At 45.4% G+C, this 13,622-nt stretch overlaps 1 protein-coding gene across 1 annotated transcript in view; it reads left to right on the top strand.

The window, feature by feature from the left end:
- The first annotated feature begins 6,281 nt into the window (after positions 1-6,281).
- The window catches only part of SMYD2 (SET and MYND domain containing 2), a 51,536-nt gene continuing 44,195 nt past the window's right edge, over positions 6,282-13,622 (top strand). The window contains exon 1 of the mRNA XM_059938114.1: positions 6,282-6,640. Within this exon, the coding sequence (XP_059794097.1) occupies positions 6,468-6,640 (173 nt within the window). The 5' untranslated portion in view covers positions 6,282-6,467. The remainder of the gene's footprint in view (positions 6,641-13,622) is intronic.

Below are 13,622 nucleotides of genomic sequence, written 5' to 3'. Positions count from 1 at the left end.
TATGTGTATAATTTTAAAGATACTGCAAGTTGACCTAACTCTCCTATTACCAATTTCAATTTTTTTTATGGTTCTTAAATGGCTCAGCACTCTCTACCTGGTATTATCCATTCATCCAACAAATATTTCTTGGGTGCCCAACTTGTATCTGGCACTGCCTGGGTAAAGCAGTGGGCAGAACAGACAACATTCCTTGCCCTCATGAGGCTTACACTGTAGTAGATTTTTGTTGCTTTCTAAGTATATGTCATGTTTCCTCTTCTAGATTCTAAGTCCCTAGAGAACAAGATCTGGGTCTAATTTAACTTTGACTCCTCCATAGCACCCAAGGGAGAGCTTTGCACTGTTATATCAGTAAATAATTGACTAGGGAAAGAATGCATAGCTCTTTGGTCTGTTTGACACTTTGACCCTGAGAACCACACTTATTAATCATTTTCCTTTTTTTCCACTTAATCTATTCTTTTTTCAGTTTTCAATTTTTCTGATTTCAATTTACAAAATGCTGAAGATGAGAAAAAACAGAGAGAAGGCTTGTGGTAGAGGAAAGCTAGCAAATGATGGAGCAAAAATGCACATTTCATCTGTTGCATTCAAAGTGTTATAATTCAGAAATGTGTCAGTGAAATAAATGCCTGAATGTTTAAATTTTCATAAAAAGTAGCCTTTAAAATATATTCAGATAAGAAAATGTTTTGACCTGTGTATACTTTCCAAAATCATTCAAAAAATTATTGGGGTCTTAACTTTGCTGTATTTAAAAACACTGTTGCATACATTCATTTTGTATCAAGTAAAGTCACAAATCCTCTTTTTCCAGCTTAAGAAAATATATTGTATTTACCTTAAATTTTCATGATTTAATAAACATTTAACCTTACTAATTTTTAATGCTTAATAGGAAAGAAAACTAAACCAAAGATTTTTTTTCAAAGTGTTGCCATAGCTCACAGTTGAGATGATGACAGTCATTTTTGCACGGATTCTTCTTCAAGAATTCAATTCACAGCTATCGACTTTTTCCTCCTGTATTTTTCTCCCCTCTTATAAAAGAAATAAACTATACTGATATATTCAAATTCTGTGTAAAGATTAAACCTATAAGAGGGGTAGACTCAGGCTTTAAGGCTTTAAATATCATATCTCATCTCTTTTTTTGGCGAAACTCTTCTGCCCTCACATAAATCGGTGGGGATTTTACACGTAGCGCAAAACCCTGAAAATCTGTCTCCAGGGGAGTTGCTCAAGGTCATGGGCCTTTGGTAACAAGTCAAATTCTGTACCCAGCACCCCTCCTCCAGCCAGAGACACTGCTTCCCCCAAAATAAGGAAGTTGTTAACAGTTCTCAGTAAGACGGAAGTATGCAAAACCTCTAAACTTTGTTACAGTCAGTACTTTTTTTAAATGGGGAAAAAAAAGGTAGCAAGAGATAAAGAAAAAAGTTTACTAGTCTAGATCAGGACCAACTATGTCAGTAATGGGCCTTTTCTTGGGTCTTTGCTGCCTTTTTTTTTTTTTCTAATTTATTTTATTGAAGTATACTTGATTCTTAACCACTGCGCCACCAGGGAAGTCCCTTGTGAAGACTCTCGTGATTGCATTGAGGGCCCACCTGGATAATCCAAGACAATCCCGCCACTCAAGATCCTCAATTTAACACATCTGCGAGACCCTATTAAACCACAGAAGGTAACATTTACAGGTTCCAGGGATTTGGGCCTAATATCTTTGGATGCCATTATTCAGCTACTACAGAACTGCTTGCATGTGTGTTGGTCTTTTCACCTTTGTATAATACGGGTCTCTCACAGTGTAAGCACATCATGTGTAGTCAATAAATGAAATACACGCAGAGGTATAGTGGTATAGGCTAGGGGTCCACTATCAGTGGTCATTGGTATTCCTGCTTTGCTAAGGCTTTATTTCCCCAGGCCAGAGTTATTTCTTTTATGTGCTAATCTGTGGTTGGAAGGATATTTTACTCATGAATCAGATCAACTTATAGGTTAGAGAAATTAAGTGAAGGGGGCCTTCATGCTCTCATGGCTTCTTCTGAGCTATGGTGATGCAAAGTAACCAAAAAACTCCATTCAAACTCCATTCCTTCCAAGCCGTGGGGTGGGAGGTAGTGGAAAATGTGGAGGGGCCCTGGCAGCTGAATGGCGACTTTCCCAGAATGTGAGAATGCGGTGTAGCTGTCTGACAAGCATGAGCTGCATTAAGAGTTCTGTCATCGGTCTACGGGGCTGGTGAGTTACCATTCCTTGGCAGTTTATTTTAAACACAGTATTCTTCATAAGCTAAGCTCCTAAATTCATGGCTATTACTTAACTGACCATTTCTCCATCTCGAGTCATTTGAGTTCAGTACAGGCATTTTTCTGAAATGAGGCTGTTTCTTTTCCAGTGTTCTTAAAATCATAGCCACCTTCACCATAAGAATAAGTCTGTTCCAGCCACCACTCACTTGGAAAGACAACTCGGGGGTTACACGATTGTTTTGCTCAGCTGTTGGAAATCTTTCTCAGTGAAAGAGGAAAAAATGACTTGTAATAAAGTAAACAAGCAGATTACTTTGCACAAGTAATCCTTGAAACAGTCAATTGTTTACTGCATTATAATTGTTTGTTTACTTCTATGTCGGTCTTTTCATCTTTGTGCTGGTTAGAGCGTCCAGAAATCAGAAAGTTAAAAAAACCAGAGTCCCCAAATTTATCCAAGATTTGCCCAGGGAGGTGTGTATTTGGAAACTTCTGAGGCTTGAGAAAATTCTTTCATTAACATACAACATCCATCTGTAATAAAACACAATTGTCAGAATCGATTTAGGTGAAGGCAACTGGCATAAAGCTCATCTAACATAGTCTGGCATCTGCCAGAGGCTTTTTTCATCAGAGTGGACTCCTTGTAGGTTGTCCAACAGGACCTACTTACCTCCTAAAATCATCTAGAACAACACTCTCCCTCTAGCCCTGCTCTAGTCACCCTTTCATGGAGGTCATACTTCTTGCAATCAATGAAACTTCGGACATGTGTTTCTAAACCAAACTTGGATCTGCTCACCCATGCACCATAAAGCCAATCTACTGATACTGGGTTGTGGTGGAGGAAAGTGCAGCATTTATTGCAGGGTGCCAAGCAAGGAGTCTGGGTAGCTAGTGCTCAAAAGGCCTGAACTCCCCAGTGGCTTTCAGGGAAAGGTTTTTAGAGGTGGGGGCGTTGCGGTTGTGGGGATGCATGCTAGTGGACATTCTTCTGATTGGTTGGTGGTGAAGTAATCAGGAGTCAACATCATCAACTTCCTGGTTCCAGCCAGTCTGGAGTCCACATGCTTGTGGTGAGCATGAAGTTAATTAACTTCTTCTACCTGGTAGGGATTTCTGTATCTGCAAAGCAGCCCAGAGGATATGGCTCAGAATATTATCTATGTTCCTTGAGAAAGAACTAAAGATCCTTGACTTTGTTTAATGGCTAAACTATTATTATTTTGTCTTGCTTGACTGTTTTCCTTTCTTTCTGCATTTTCTCGCTTCTCTGATTAAATTTACTGGGGGAAGGCCTAGGAGGCTAAAGTTTTTCTACAGACAAGAGGCAGGCAGGGGACCCTGTGGGGGTGGGGTCTGTTCTGAGAAGGCCCCATAGGGTCCTGCTCGATTACACACGCTGTTCTCTCTGCTTACATTGCTTGTCCCTCCTCCTCTTCTCTTGATTAAGTTCTATGCATCCTTCAGATCTTAGTTCAGTCATTACTCTCTCTGAAAAGCATTCCTAGATTAGGTCATATCCTCTAAGCACTGCCCTAGCACTTGAGACTGTTGACAGTTTGTATTTGTTTATGTGATTGTCTGATTAATGTCTGCTTCCTCTGCCAGACTGTACAAAGCTCTGTAAGGACAGGGAATAAGTCAGTATTTTTTCATTGTTGTTGTTACCGTTATATCGCCAGCCTTTATCACTGTTGCTGGAACACAGTGAGCATATCATCAATATTTAAATGTTGAACGAATATGTCATGGAATCTCACACTAGCTCTGCCACTGGGTTATTAGGCAACTTATTTAACTTCACAGGGCCTCACTTTCCTTATTAGTAAGAAAATGCCTCTTACATTCCCCAAACTCTAGGATATTTATGGTTCCTGTTTTGAGCCTACAAGATTTACTAGGCTAGAAAGCCAGCACTGTTATCTGCCTGCCGTGGAGAAGCCATACGCCAAGCTAGAAATTAAAATTACCCTCGACACCTTTGCCTTTTTCCCTAATGCCACCGCCCTGATTCCAGCTTTCTTCCACTCTCATTTAAAATAGTGCAACTGCTCTCTTTACTGGTGGTCCTGTGTTTGGTCCTCTCCTCTTCCAGTCTATCTGCAAAGCTGCCAGCAGAACTGTCTGTAACACTGGACTGATCGTGGCGCCCCTCTTCTTAAACACTTTCAGTGACTTCCACACCACCTGGGACAAAACTCACCCCTTGAGAAGATGCCCTTCCACTGCTCCTGCTTCACCTCCTGCCCTCTCCTTGAGAACTCATGCTCCACTCAGAACTCCTCAGGGGGCTGCAACTAGACACCTGTTTCCCATGCAATTCTCTCAGCCCGGAAAACTCTCCTCCTCTCCTGCACTTACAAAGTCCCATCTATCTTTTAGACTCAGCTCAAACGTTACTGGAATGTGGCCCCCGCCTTGACCAAACCCTCATTCTCCAGGCAGAGTTTGTCACTCCCTGCCTGTATTCCCACAGAACACTTTGTACAATCCACCATAATAACACTTAGAGAGCTGTCTTTGTTTGCAGAGGAACATTTGGGTTAAGTGCATGGGCCTCAAATTCAGACTGCCTGGAGGTTGAAACCAAATTCTGCAACCTAGTTGTGTGGCCTTGGAAATTATTCTGAGTTTTAGTTTCCTAGTTTTGGAAATGGGAGATATATAACACCTACCTCATTGGGCAGTTGGAATTACAGATTAAATGGGATAATGTGTTTAAGGCACTTAGCACAATGCCTGGCCCATAATGTTCAATAACTAAGGGTAATTGTTGTTGGATTGCAAACACGTCAAATGCAAAGAACCAGGCCTACATTTTGCCCATCTTTGTATCCCAGTGACTGGCCATAGTGGATGCTCAGTGAATGCTTCTTGAAGTGCCTAAATGGGAAAGTATCCATGATTTTTTATTTTTTTCAGGTAGGCCAGAGGCTTATTCATTTTAGGAATTTTACTGACGTGTCAAAAATTCTACTAACCTTATGACATACTCCAAATCACATTTATCTTTCCCTTTGCTAAACCAGTCCTTAACTTACACATGCAACATAATGAGATCAAACTTGAGTTTTAAGTATTAGTGTTTTTTGCTTAATTCTCTCTTCATACATTGAGTCCTTACTGCATGCACATCAATTTCAGCCTTTACACACTCCTCGGTGAAACAGATTATATCCTTCTTTCTCATATCGCATGCAAATGTGTAGGACTTACGTGCTCAGCCCTGTTCTATGAGCTTTGCGTGTCTTAAACCTTCTATGAGACTTATAACCTAATTGACTTTTCTAAGATGACAGTGCGTGGTCAAACCGATTAGAATCACCGCAAATTCTAGCCGTGTGTTCTGGCCACAGCATGGCATCGCCCCAACAAGTCTAAGTTGCTTGACTGCAAGGTTATCTCCTTCCTTCTCCGCATCGCTGCCTGTATGCAGAGACTGAGAGAGCAAGCCTGACCAGTGCATTTCCTTTTCCGTCTACGTAAGTAACTTCCACCAGAGGGGCAGAGGCAGAGTAGGTTCACAATGAATACTTGAGAGACTCTCTGGAAGGTTTGAAGTCTCACAGGGTTTAAACACCTTTAGCCTTGGGGAAGCACCCTTTAACCCTCAGCACATCAAACTTTGCTACTGCGGTTTCTCTTCGGTGTCCCCCGAGGACTCCTTCTAGGGTCCTTGACAAGGACAGAGGAACTGAACTTAAGGTTGAGAAACATCTTGGGCCGCCCCCTTCAATTAACCAAGCGCGGGTCACGCTACGGGATTCTCCGGGAGGCGTTGGATACCTGACCCCCGGGCGACCCCATCCCGCCCACCGGAAAGCCGGCAGCGTCCAGCGCTCTCCGTGGAGACGCCGCGGAGGCGCAGACGCCTCCCGCCCGCCTTCCAGGAGCCGCCTGGGATGCAGCTCCCCGCGGCTGCCACACCGGAAGCGGCCCCGGGCGCGTGCGGGGCGGCAGCCGAGGGTCCCGCACGCGGGGCGGGGCCGCCGGGAAGGTCCCCCGCCTCCCGGGGGCGCGCGAGGACCGGGCGGGGCCGCCGCCCCTTCCGGGGAGCGGTGGCCGCCGCCGCGTCCGCCGGGCAGCTTCCCACCCCGCCCCCCCGCGGCTCTGGGTGACGCTTCTCCAATAACAGCTCGCGGGGAGCCGTAGCTGGGGGCTCCGCCGGCGCCAGGGCCCCTCCGCGCCAGCCCGGCCGCCGGCATGAGGGCCGAGGGCGATGGCGGTCTGGAGCGCTTCTGCAGCCCCGGCAAGGGCCGGGGGCTGCGGGCCCTGCAGTCCTTCCAGGTGGGGGACTTGCTCTTCTCCTGCCCGGCCTACGCCTACGTGCTCACGGTCAACGAGCGGGGCAACCACTGCGAGTTTTGCTTCGCCAGGTAGGGCGGTGCGCGCGGGCGGCGGCGGCGGCGGCGGCGGCGGGCGGGAGCCGGGGGTGCCGCACGGACTGGCGGGCGGACCGCGGCGGGAGGAAGTGCGTGCGGCCCGCGGGGTCCTAGCGCCGGCGGCTCGCGGGGGAGGGGGCGGGCTGCTCCCTTGAACCCCGGGCCGGCTGTGCCACGTGAGTTAGGAAGGACCAGCCAAGTTCCCGCCGCACGTCCTGCACGGCATGTTTTCCGACTCCCTCCCGCGGGATGTGCAAACTGGCGAGGGGCAGGGTCCTGCCCTCACACGTGGGCTTGGAGCCAGGCTTGCTCCCAGCGCTGGCACGCACTGCCCACTCGGTGCGTTGCCAGCGGGGCCCCAGGTTCGCGCAGCCACAGCCTGTCACCTTTAACTTGTGCTTCCGGCGGTGTGTTCTGTGCCCCACAGTCTCTTCTGCCGCAGACTTGCCGTGTTTCCTCCAAGGAACTTAATGACACTTAATATTTCATGTAAAGTACATGGCCCCTCTTCTTTCTTGTCACCCTTTGCACTTGGTATTTGGAGAGAAGCCAGAGGAGTACTGACCACACACCCGTGGTTCAGAGGGGCTGCACTGGTGGGACGTATCTAGCCCTGGTTTGGGATTGGGAAAACATGGCTGCTGGGGGGATGAGGCAAAACGTATGGCTGGAATTGGTATTTAATTGTAGCATATCATGTATGTGTGTATATGTGTATATTTTCACATACACCAACACATAATTGTATCTTCAAGCCTTATGATAGTTTCAGACCTGAAAGTCACGTTAGAAATCATGAATGCAACACTCTTTCCATTTCACAGGGGAGAAAACTAATGCACAGAGAGGAAGTGTCACTGTGTATGTATAGTCACACCTATAGTTAAGAAAATGAAGTCTGGTGTCTTCAGTTCTGCCCATTTCCTACCTAGTTAAGTGCTCAATAAAATCACTGAGGCAGCAAGCATGGCATTGGAGTTAAGTTTGTACAGGGCCTTCCAGGACCCTGCTTTACTTTCTTTGAACCTCAGTTTCTTCATCTTTGAAGTGGAGATTCCTGGGCTAGATTAAGCCCACCTGAGGTCCTGCGGGTACCTTTGGAATACAGGTCTCAAGTCCAACACACGCTGAAGTACTCAATCTCCGAGACGTGTTCCTCTCATTCCACGGTAAGACAGAGCAAAAGAAGGGACAAAAGCTAAATACTATAGTAGTCTTGTCCAGACTCCCTGCCAGAGCTGTCTTCCGCTTGGGGGGACCTGGAAAGGAACTAGACACAGAATCATGCCGTGGGCAGCTTAAGGGCTGTATGTGATGTGGCTCTTTGAATTGGTGAGCCAAGAGCTAAAGGGTCATGGCACCACTTTGCGACGTTTGAGTGAAGTGAGCATTGGGTTTTCCCAAAGTTAAAAAGGCTGCTGTGTCTGGTCCCTTGATCTTCTGAGCCTTGCTGTGGCTCAGAGTCTGAAGCAGTGTGGGTGTCTGGAGTGGCAGGAGCAAAGCAAGGTCACCCAGCACAGAAGGGGCCTCCCTCCATCAGGGATCCTGGTGATTCCTGGGGTCCATCGTGGGAGAGAAGACTGCGGTACCAGGCACATAGTAGGTGCTCAGATGGTAGTTACCTGACCACTCCTCTAGTGAATTAAAGATCAAATCCAGCTGGGTTCTCAGTGGAGAAGCAGAGCTGAGAGATTCTTCTCTTTTGCTGTGAGCCTCCAAACTCTATCTACTACACACACCCCCGACCTTAGAACAGGAAGGTAGAGTCAGGTGCAACTTGGCAAATCACCCTGCCGCATGGGACAGTGTTTGCCTTTGTTTTCCCTTTTTCTGAATGACATTCATCAGTGTCACTGTTGCCTTAGATCCCTCACCAGGGCTACCCCCTGCATTGGGGTGGGACTGCTGCACCTCTCCCCGCTTTTCTCTGGCTTAGGTGAACTTCTGTCAACATCCACAGCTCCTTTCCTCTCTCTCCCCAAGGACTCATTTGAAATCAACTAAAATAACACACAAGAAATGACGACCTCATGATACCTGTGAAATTAGAAATATATTTGTACTTCACTCTGTGGTTTCCATTAAATGCGATTAGTTTGGAATTAGTGGCTAGATCATTCTCATAGATTTAGCACCATTTCCTCTGTCAACTGTCTGTATAGACCGAGGACAAATTATTCTGTCCAGCTGTACTAGAGGAACGCATATATGTCCCCACGGTTCCCCCAGGGGGTAGGAGCAGAATTCTCACATACTGAAGCATACAGGGCAAAATCCACGACTTCCCCTCCCCTCCCATAAAAAAAAAAACTACACCTTATCGTTTCTTGTGCCAGAAGTTGAAGGTAAATAATGTTGCTAAAGACAAATGAGCCACTACAGATCTCCCCTATCATATTAATTGTATCAGGGTTTGACTTATTTTGAAGGAAAGTAAGTGATTTTTTTTCAGGAATAAGTATGTTCTATAAGTTGAAAAATAATGGGAATTCTCTTAAGTCACAGTGGAGTGGGATTCTTCCTGTCAGGGCAATGCAGACAAAAGTTTGTATTTGTATCACATTTTCTCAGGGTGACACTTGGGAAGATGTGTATCTTGCCTCAGCTGCTAGAAGGCAGCCCCTAATAAATGTCTTCCAGTTGGGAGCTGTCCTCATCAGACCTCTCAGAGGCGTTTTATGCACACACGCGCACACACACGCGCACACGCATGCGCGCGCACACACACACACACGTTGGCCTGGCCAACATTTTGTGGCACATTTTTTACATTATATTTCACTTGGTATTTGACATATTTTAACACTTGCTAGTATTTGTCTCAGGGAAAAATCTGTAACCCTGGGTTCCATCTGAACATTCATTGTGTGTGCAGTTCCTCAGGAGGGCGGATGTATCCCTCTTGATCTTTCATTCTCTTGGCTCATGGGTCATTTAAAGGCAGGAATATTGTCTTTTTTGTCTGTTTGTTCAGAGAATCGGGGCAAAGTAGGAAGGCCCACTTCACCTCCTTGGACTAGAGCTGTTCGAACCTGGTTTCAGGAAATTTATATTCTGTCTGGCTCAGTCAGAGCGGTTGACTTAAATATTAAAATGTTTGCACGATCAAAATACTGTGATTGAGATGGCCTATTTCAGCAGTTATACAGGTGTAATGTCCCCCCGATTTTTTTCCTGTAGCAGCATTCATCTCTTGCCCACTGTTTTACCAAACTGAAGTCATCTTTAGTTGATCTTAATCAGTATTAAGAGATGTGAACCCTTGATCCTGTTCTTAAGGTTCTCTGAAAGAGCCCTGGGCCTGAAGCTGCTGTCAGAAGGGGGTGTCATCCCCAGGGCTGCTGTGGTGCTGCTTATTCCGAGAACATTCTCTGAGACTTGGAGAGTCTCTGAGGAGAGAAATGGCTTCAGATTGTTCTCAAATTATCTTGTTCTGTGAATGAAAAATTGGACACACGTGCTCCAATGCAGGATTCCCTCCATCTTTTTACATGTATTTTTAAGAAATGGGTAGGAAGATTAAAATACACAGACAACAGATTTCCTCTAAAAAGTTACATTAAAGAATATAAAGTTAAGCCATCTGTACAGTAGATAATGAGGTATTGGGTTGCCATTTTCAACATTTCAGTATTTCAAGTTTTTCGTTTATTTAGAGACTACAAAGGAGGGACTTTGGGGCCAGATTGACTGGGTTTGAATTCTGGCTTCATCCCTTCCCGATGGTTTGTCTTGAGGCAAATTATTTAAGCTCTCTGACCTCCCGGGTTCCTTTATCTGTAGACTGTGCACATTAACACCCACCTACTGAGCTGGCCCTGAGACAGTGAAGTCAAGTGCCTAGCACGGCCCGGACACTTTGGGAGCTGTCAGAATTGGCCCCGTGTTTCGCTTGTATGGACGTGTTTGATAAGCTCTCTTGGCTAAATGTTAAATAGTGTGATAACATAGTCTCACTTCAGGGGCATTTTTTTGTGGTGGTGGCATTGGGGTGGGGAAAACTGGGAAGGAGATACTGTACCTTATTGGCCAGTGAAGTCATCATTCAGATGGCATGTTGACCCAGAGTTAAAAGTGGCAGTTCTCAACCTCGGGTCCCCCAGCATAATAATGGGTGTCTGGGATCAATTTTCAGTATTTTTCGAAACCTGACAGAACTGATATGATTAGCCTACACAGATAAAGCTTTTTGAAGAAAATGAGCCTCGTGTAGCTCCAAAGTGCTTAGATACTTTAATACTCTTTTACCGTGGGATTAAACAAATGTTTGAAAAGAGAAATGGAGGAAAACAGAATTTTCCACCTAGCAAGGATACCATGGCTCCTCTCTGCTCTTTGCTTCCAGCATGATTCTTTCAGCTGTGGCAAGGAGCTGTCCTGCAAGACTTCAGATGTGCTGAGTGCCAGAACACGCACATTTTTCATACGTGGGAGCATAATTTCTGTTATAGCTTATCAGGGCTCAGTGACCAAGCTGCACATTTGGAAACGATTTGAGATGAAAGAGAATGGCAGCAGGATATCCTGAAGTGAAATTCAAACCCTGGTGAGTTAAAACCACCATCTAACACCTTTCCCTCCCAAAAGCAATTGCACAAAATCCTCTCACAAAAATTTGAAGATCCCATATAAAATGACGTTCCTTTAAATCGTGTTGCTCTTAGCAGCTCATAAAGCATTTCCAGATACATTCTTATTTTGATCCTCCCAAGGATGGCTTGTGTAGAGAAGACCTTATCCCATTTTATGTAGGAAGTAACTGAGTGCTGGAAAGGTGGTTTCCTTGAATTTCACATTTTTGGGGTCAGATATTTATTGAGCGTGTCCTAGGGCCAGCCTCTGTGTCCTTTATGGAGGGAACCATGTCTTCCTATTCTGAGTGTTGTTTTCCTTCCCTGCCACTTTTTTTTTTTAAAGTATTTGTTTATTTATTTATTTATGGCTGTGTTGGGTCTTCGTTTCCGTGCGAGGGCTTTCTCTAGTTGCGGCAAGCGGGGGCCACTCTTCATCGCAGTGCGCGGGCCTCTCACTATCGTGGCCTCTCTTGTTGGCGGAGCACAGGCTCCAGACGCGCAGGCTCAGTAGTTGTGGCTCACGGGCCCAGTTGCTCTGCGGCATGTGGGATCTTCCCGGACCGGGGCACAAACCCGTATCCCTTGCATTGGCAGGCAGATTCTCAACCACTGCGCCACCAGGGAAGCCCTCCCTGCCCCCTTTTGACCTGAATCCACCGTGTGGTTCACACCTGGACACCAGGACTTAATTCACTTCGGATTTCTCCTCAAGTGAATGCAATTTTTATCACCTCTTTTCTTTTGCTTCCCCTTCCCCCAAGAGATAATTCAACAGATTAATGCATTGTTTCTAAAAGTTCAACAAATAAATTGATCCAGCTGTCTTGTATCTTGTGCTGCTTTGGGTTCAGAGGTTTTTTATTCCAATGCTTTGGAATTTGCATAAGAGCTACATATATTCTTCTGTATTATCCACTATTACCTGATAAAATGTAAAAAGAAATACAAGGCTTTGGTCCTTTTGTGGGTTTGGGACATTTTTCAATATGCTTGAGTTATTTAAGACGAGTTGAGCATCTTAGTCTTTATAGCTATGTATAAAGAGTTTGTTTCTGTGCCCTCTGGTAGGGCAACATGAGAGTATAAACCCCCTGTCCTTTTTTTTCCTTAAACGTACCCAGTCTTCAGAACTATACTCTGTGCAAGGTTAAATGGGCATGGTTTGGAAACAGAATTCATGGTGCAGCTGTGCTAAGAGGCCCCAGGATGGTATTCCTGTAGGACAAGCATATGGCACACTATCTGTCAGAATATTCTTTAAAAGATCCTCAGAAATGTCTTAAATTTCTTTGGGAAGATCCAGGGCTCAGGGCTGTAGTTTGGTAGCAGCTGGTCTTCAGGAGAACTCAGAACGGGTGAGAACCTGGGACAGTGAAGTTGTCTGTTATAGAACTTGAAATAGAAAAATGCAAAGAAAGTTTCTACTTGATTTTGGTGTTTGAGACGTACCTCTTTTGCCTGAGGTTATTATCCCCTTTCTTTTTCTTGCCAATATAAAGAAAATATGAAATAATTACAATTTTAAGCCACTTTATTTCTGCTTCCCAAGGAGGCAATCAATAATTACAAATATCCCTTATGTAATTGGAATCATCAATAATAACTAAGGTCACTCCCACCATACACACACCTTGTTTTCTGAACGTCAGATGTGGAGTAATCACATTTCTCAGTTCAAGGCATGCTTTCATCTGATCCGCATAAGGACAATTTGACAGAAACGAATTTCTCCTCTGTTATTGATTCTGCATTCCCATTTCCTGTTCTCTCACAGACAACCCCTCTCTGGGTTTGCCTACTTGTCTTTGCACCTGTGAGTATATATGTCCTGATCACCTCCAGGGAGCTAGACAGACCTGGAACAGGCCACCCTGATTGTACTTGACCAGATGCAGACTTTGCGCCGTCCTTTGGTCAGCCTGGCGGCTAGGTGGTTTCTGGAGCGGTCCTCTTGCCCTGGAGAGGGGCCAGCTCTGGCACTAGAGGTCTCTCTGTCCCCTCTCAAGGGATTCACAATATCAGCCTCTGTACACCACCATCACTCTCCCGCTCACATCCCCAACCCTTGCATCTCTGGATTTCTAGCAAATCTGTGGTAGTTTAGGGGTGCAGCCCTCCAGTGGGGAATTGACTGAAGTAACTGCCTTTTCAGGGGCTGAACCCATGACCTTGGCCTCATTAGCACAGGCGCTCTAACCAGCCACAAAGCCACACACCTCACTTTGTGTAACTTCTGCTGACTCTGTTCCTACCACCCTCCGAGGCCTCCTTTTCAATTGCAAAGGCGTTCACACCAACACAATAGAACAGAAGGAAACCAGATCTCTTCTAGACTTCTCTGAAGGCCAGAAATATGCAATTTAGCAGGAAAATAATACCAAAACGTCTTGAGGGTTCAGGAA

This window comes from Balaenoptera ricei, chromosome 1 (genome assembly GCF_028023285.1).
Source record: "Balaenoptera ricei isolate mBalRic1 chromosome 1, mBalRic1.hap2, whole genome shotgun sequence".
NCBI classification, from domain to species: domain Eukaryota; kingdom Metazoa; phylum Chordata; class Mammalia; order Artiodactyla; family Balaenopteridae; genus Balaenoptera; species Balaenoptera ricei.
The sequence above is the reverse complement of the archived record's forward strand: the minus strand, read 5'-3'. Positions and strand labels throughout refer to the sequence as shown.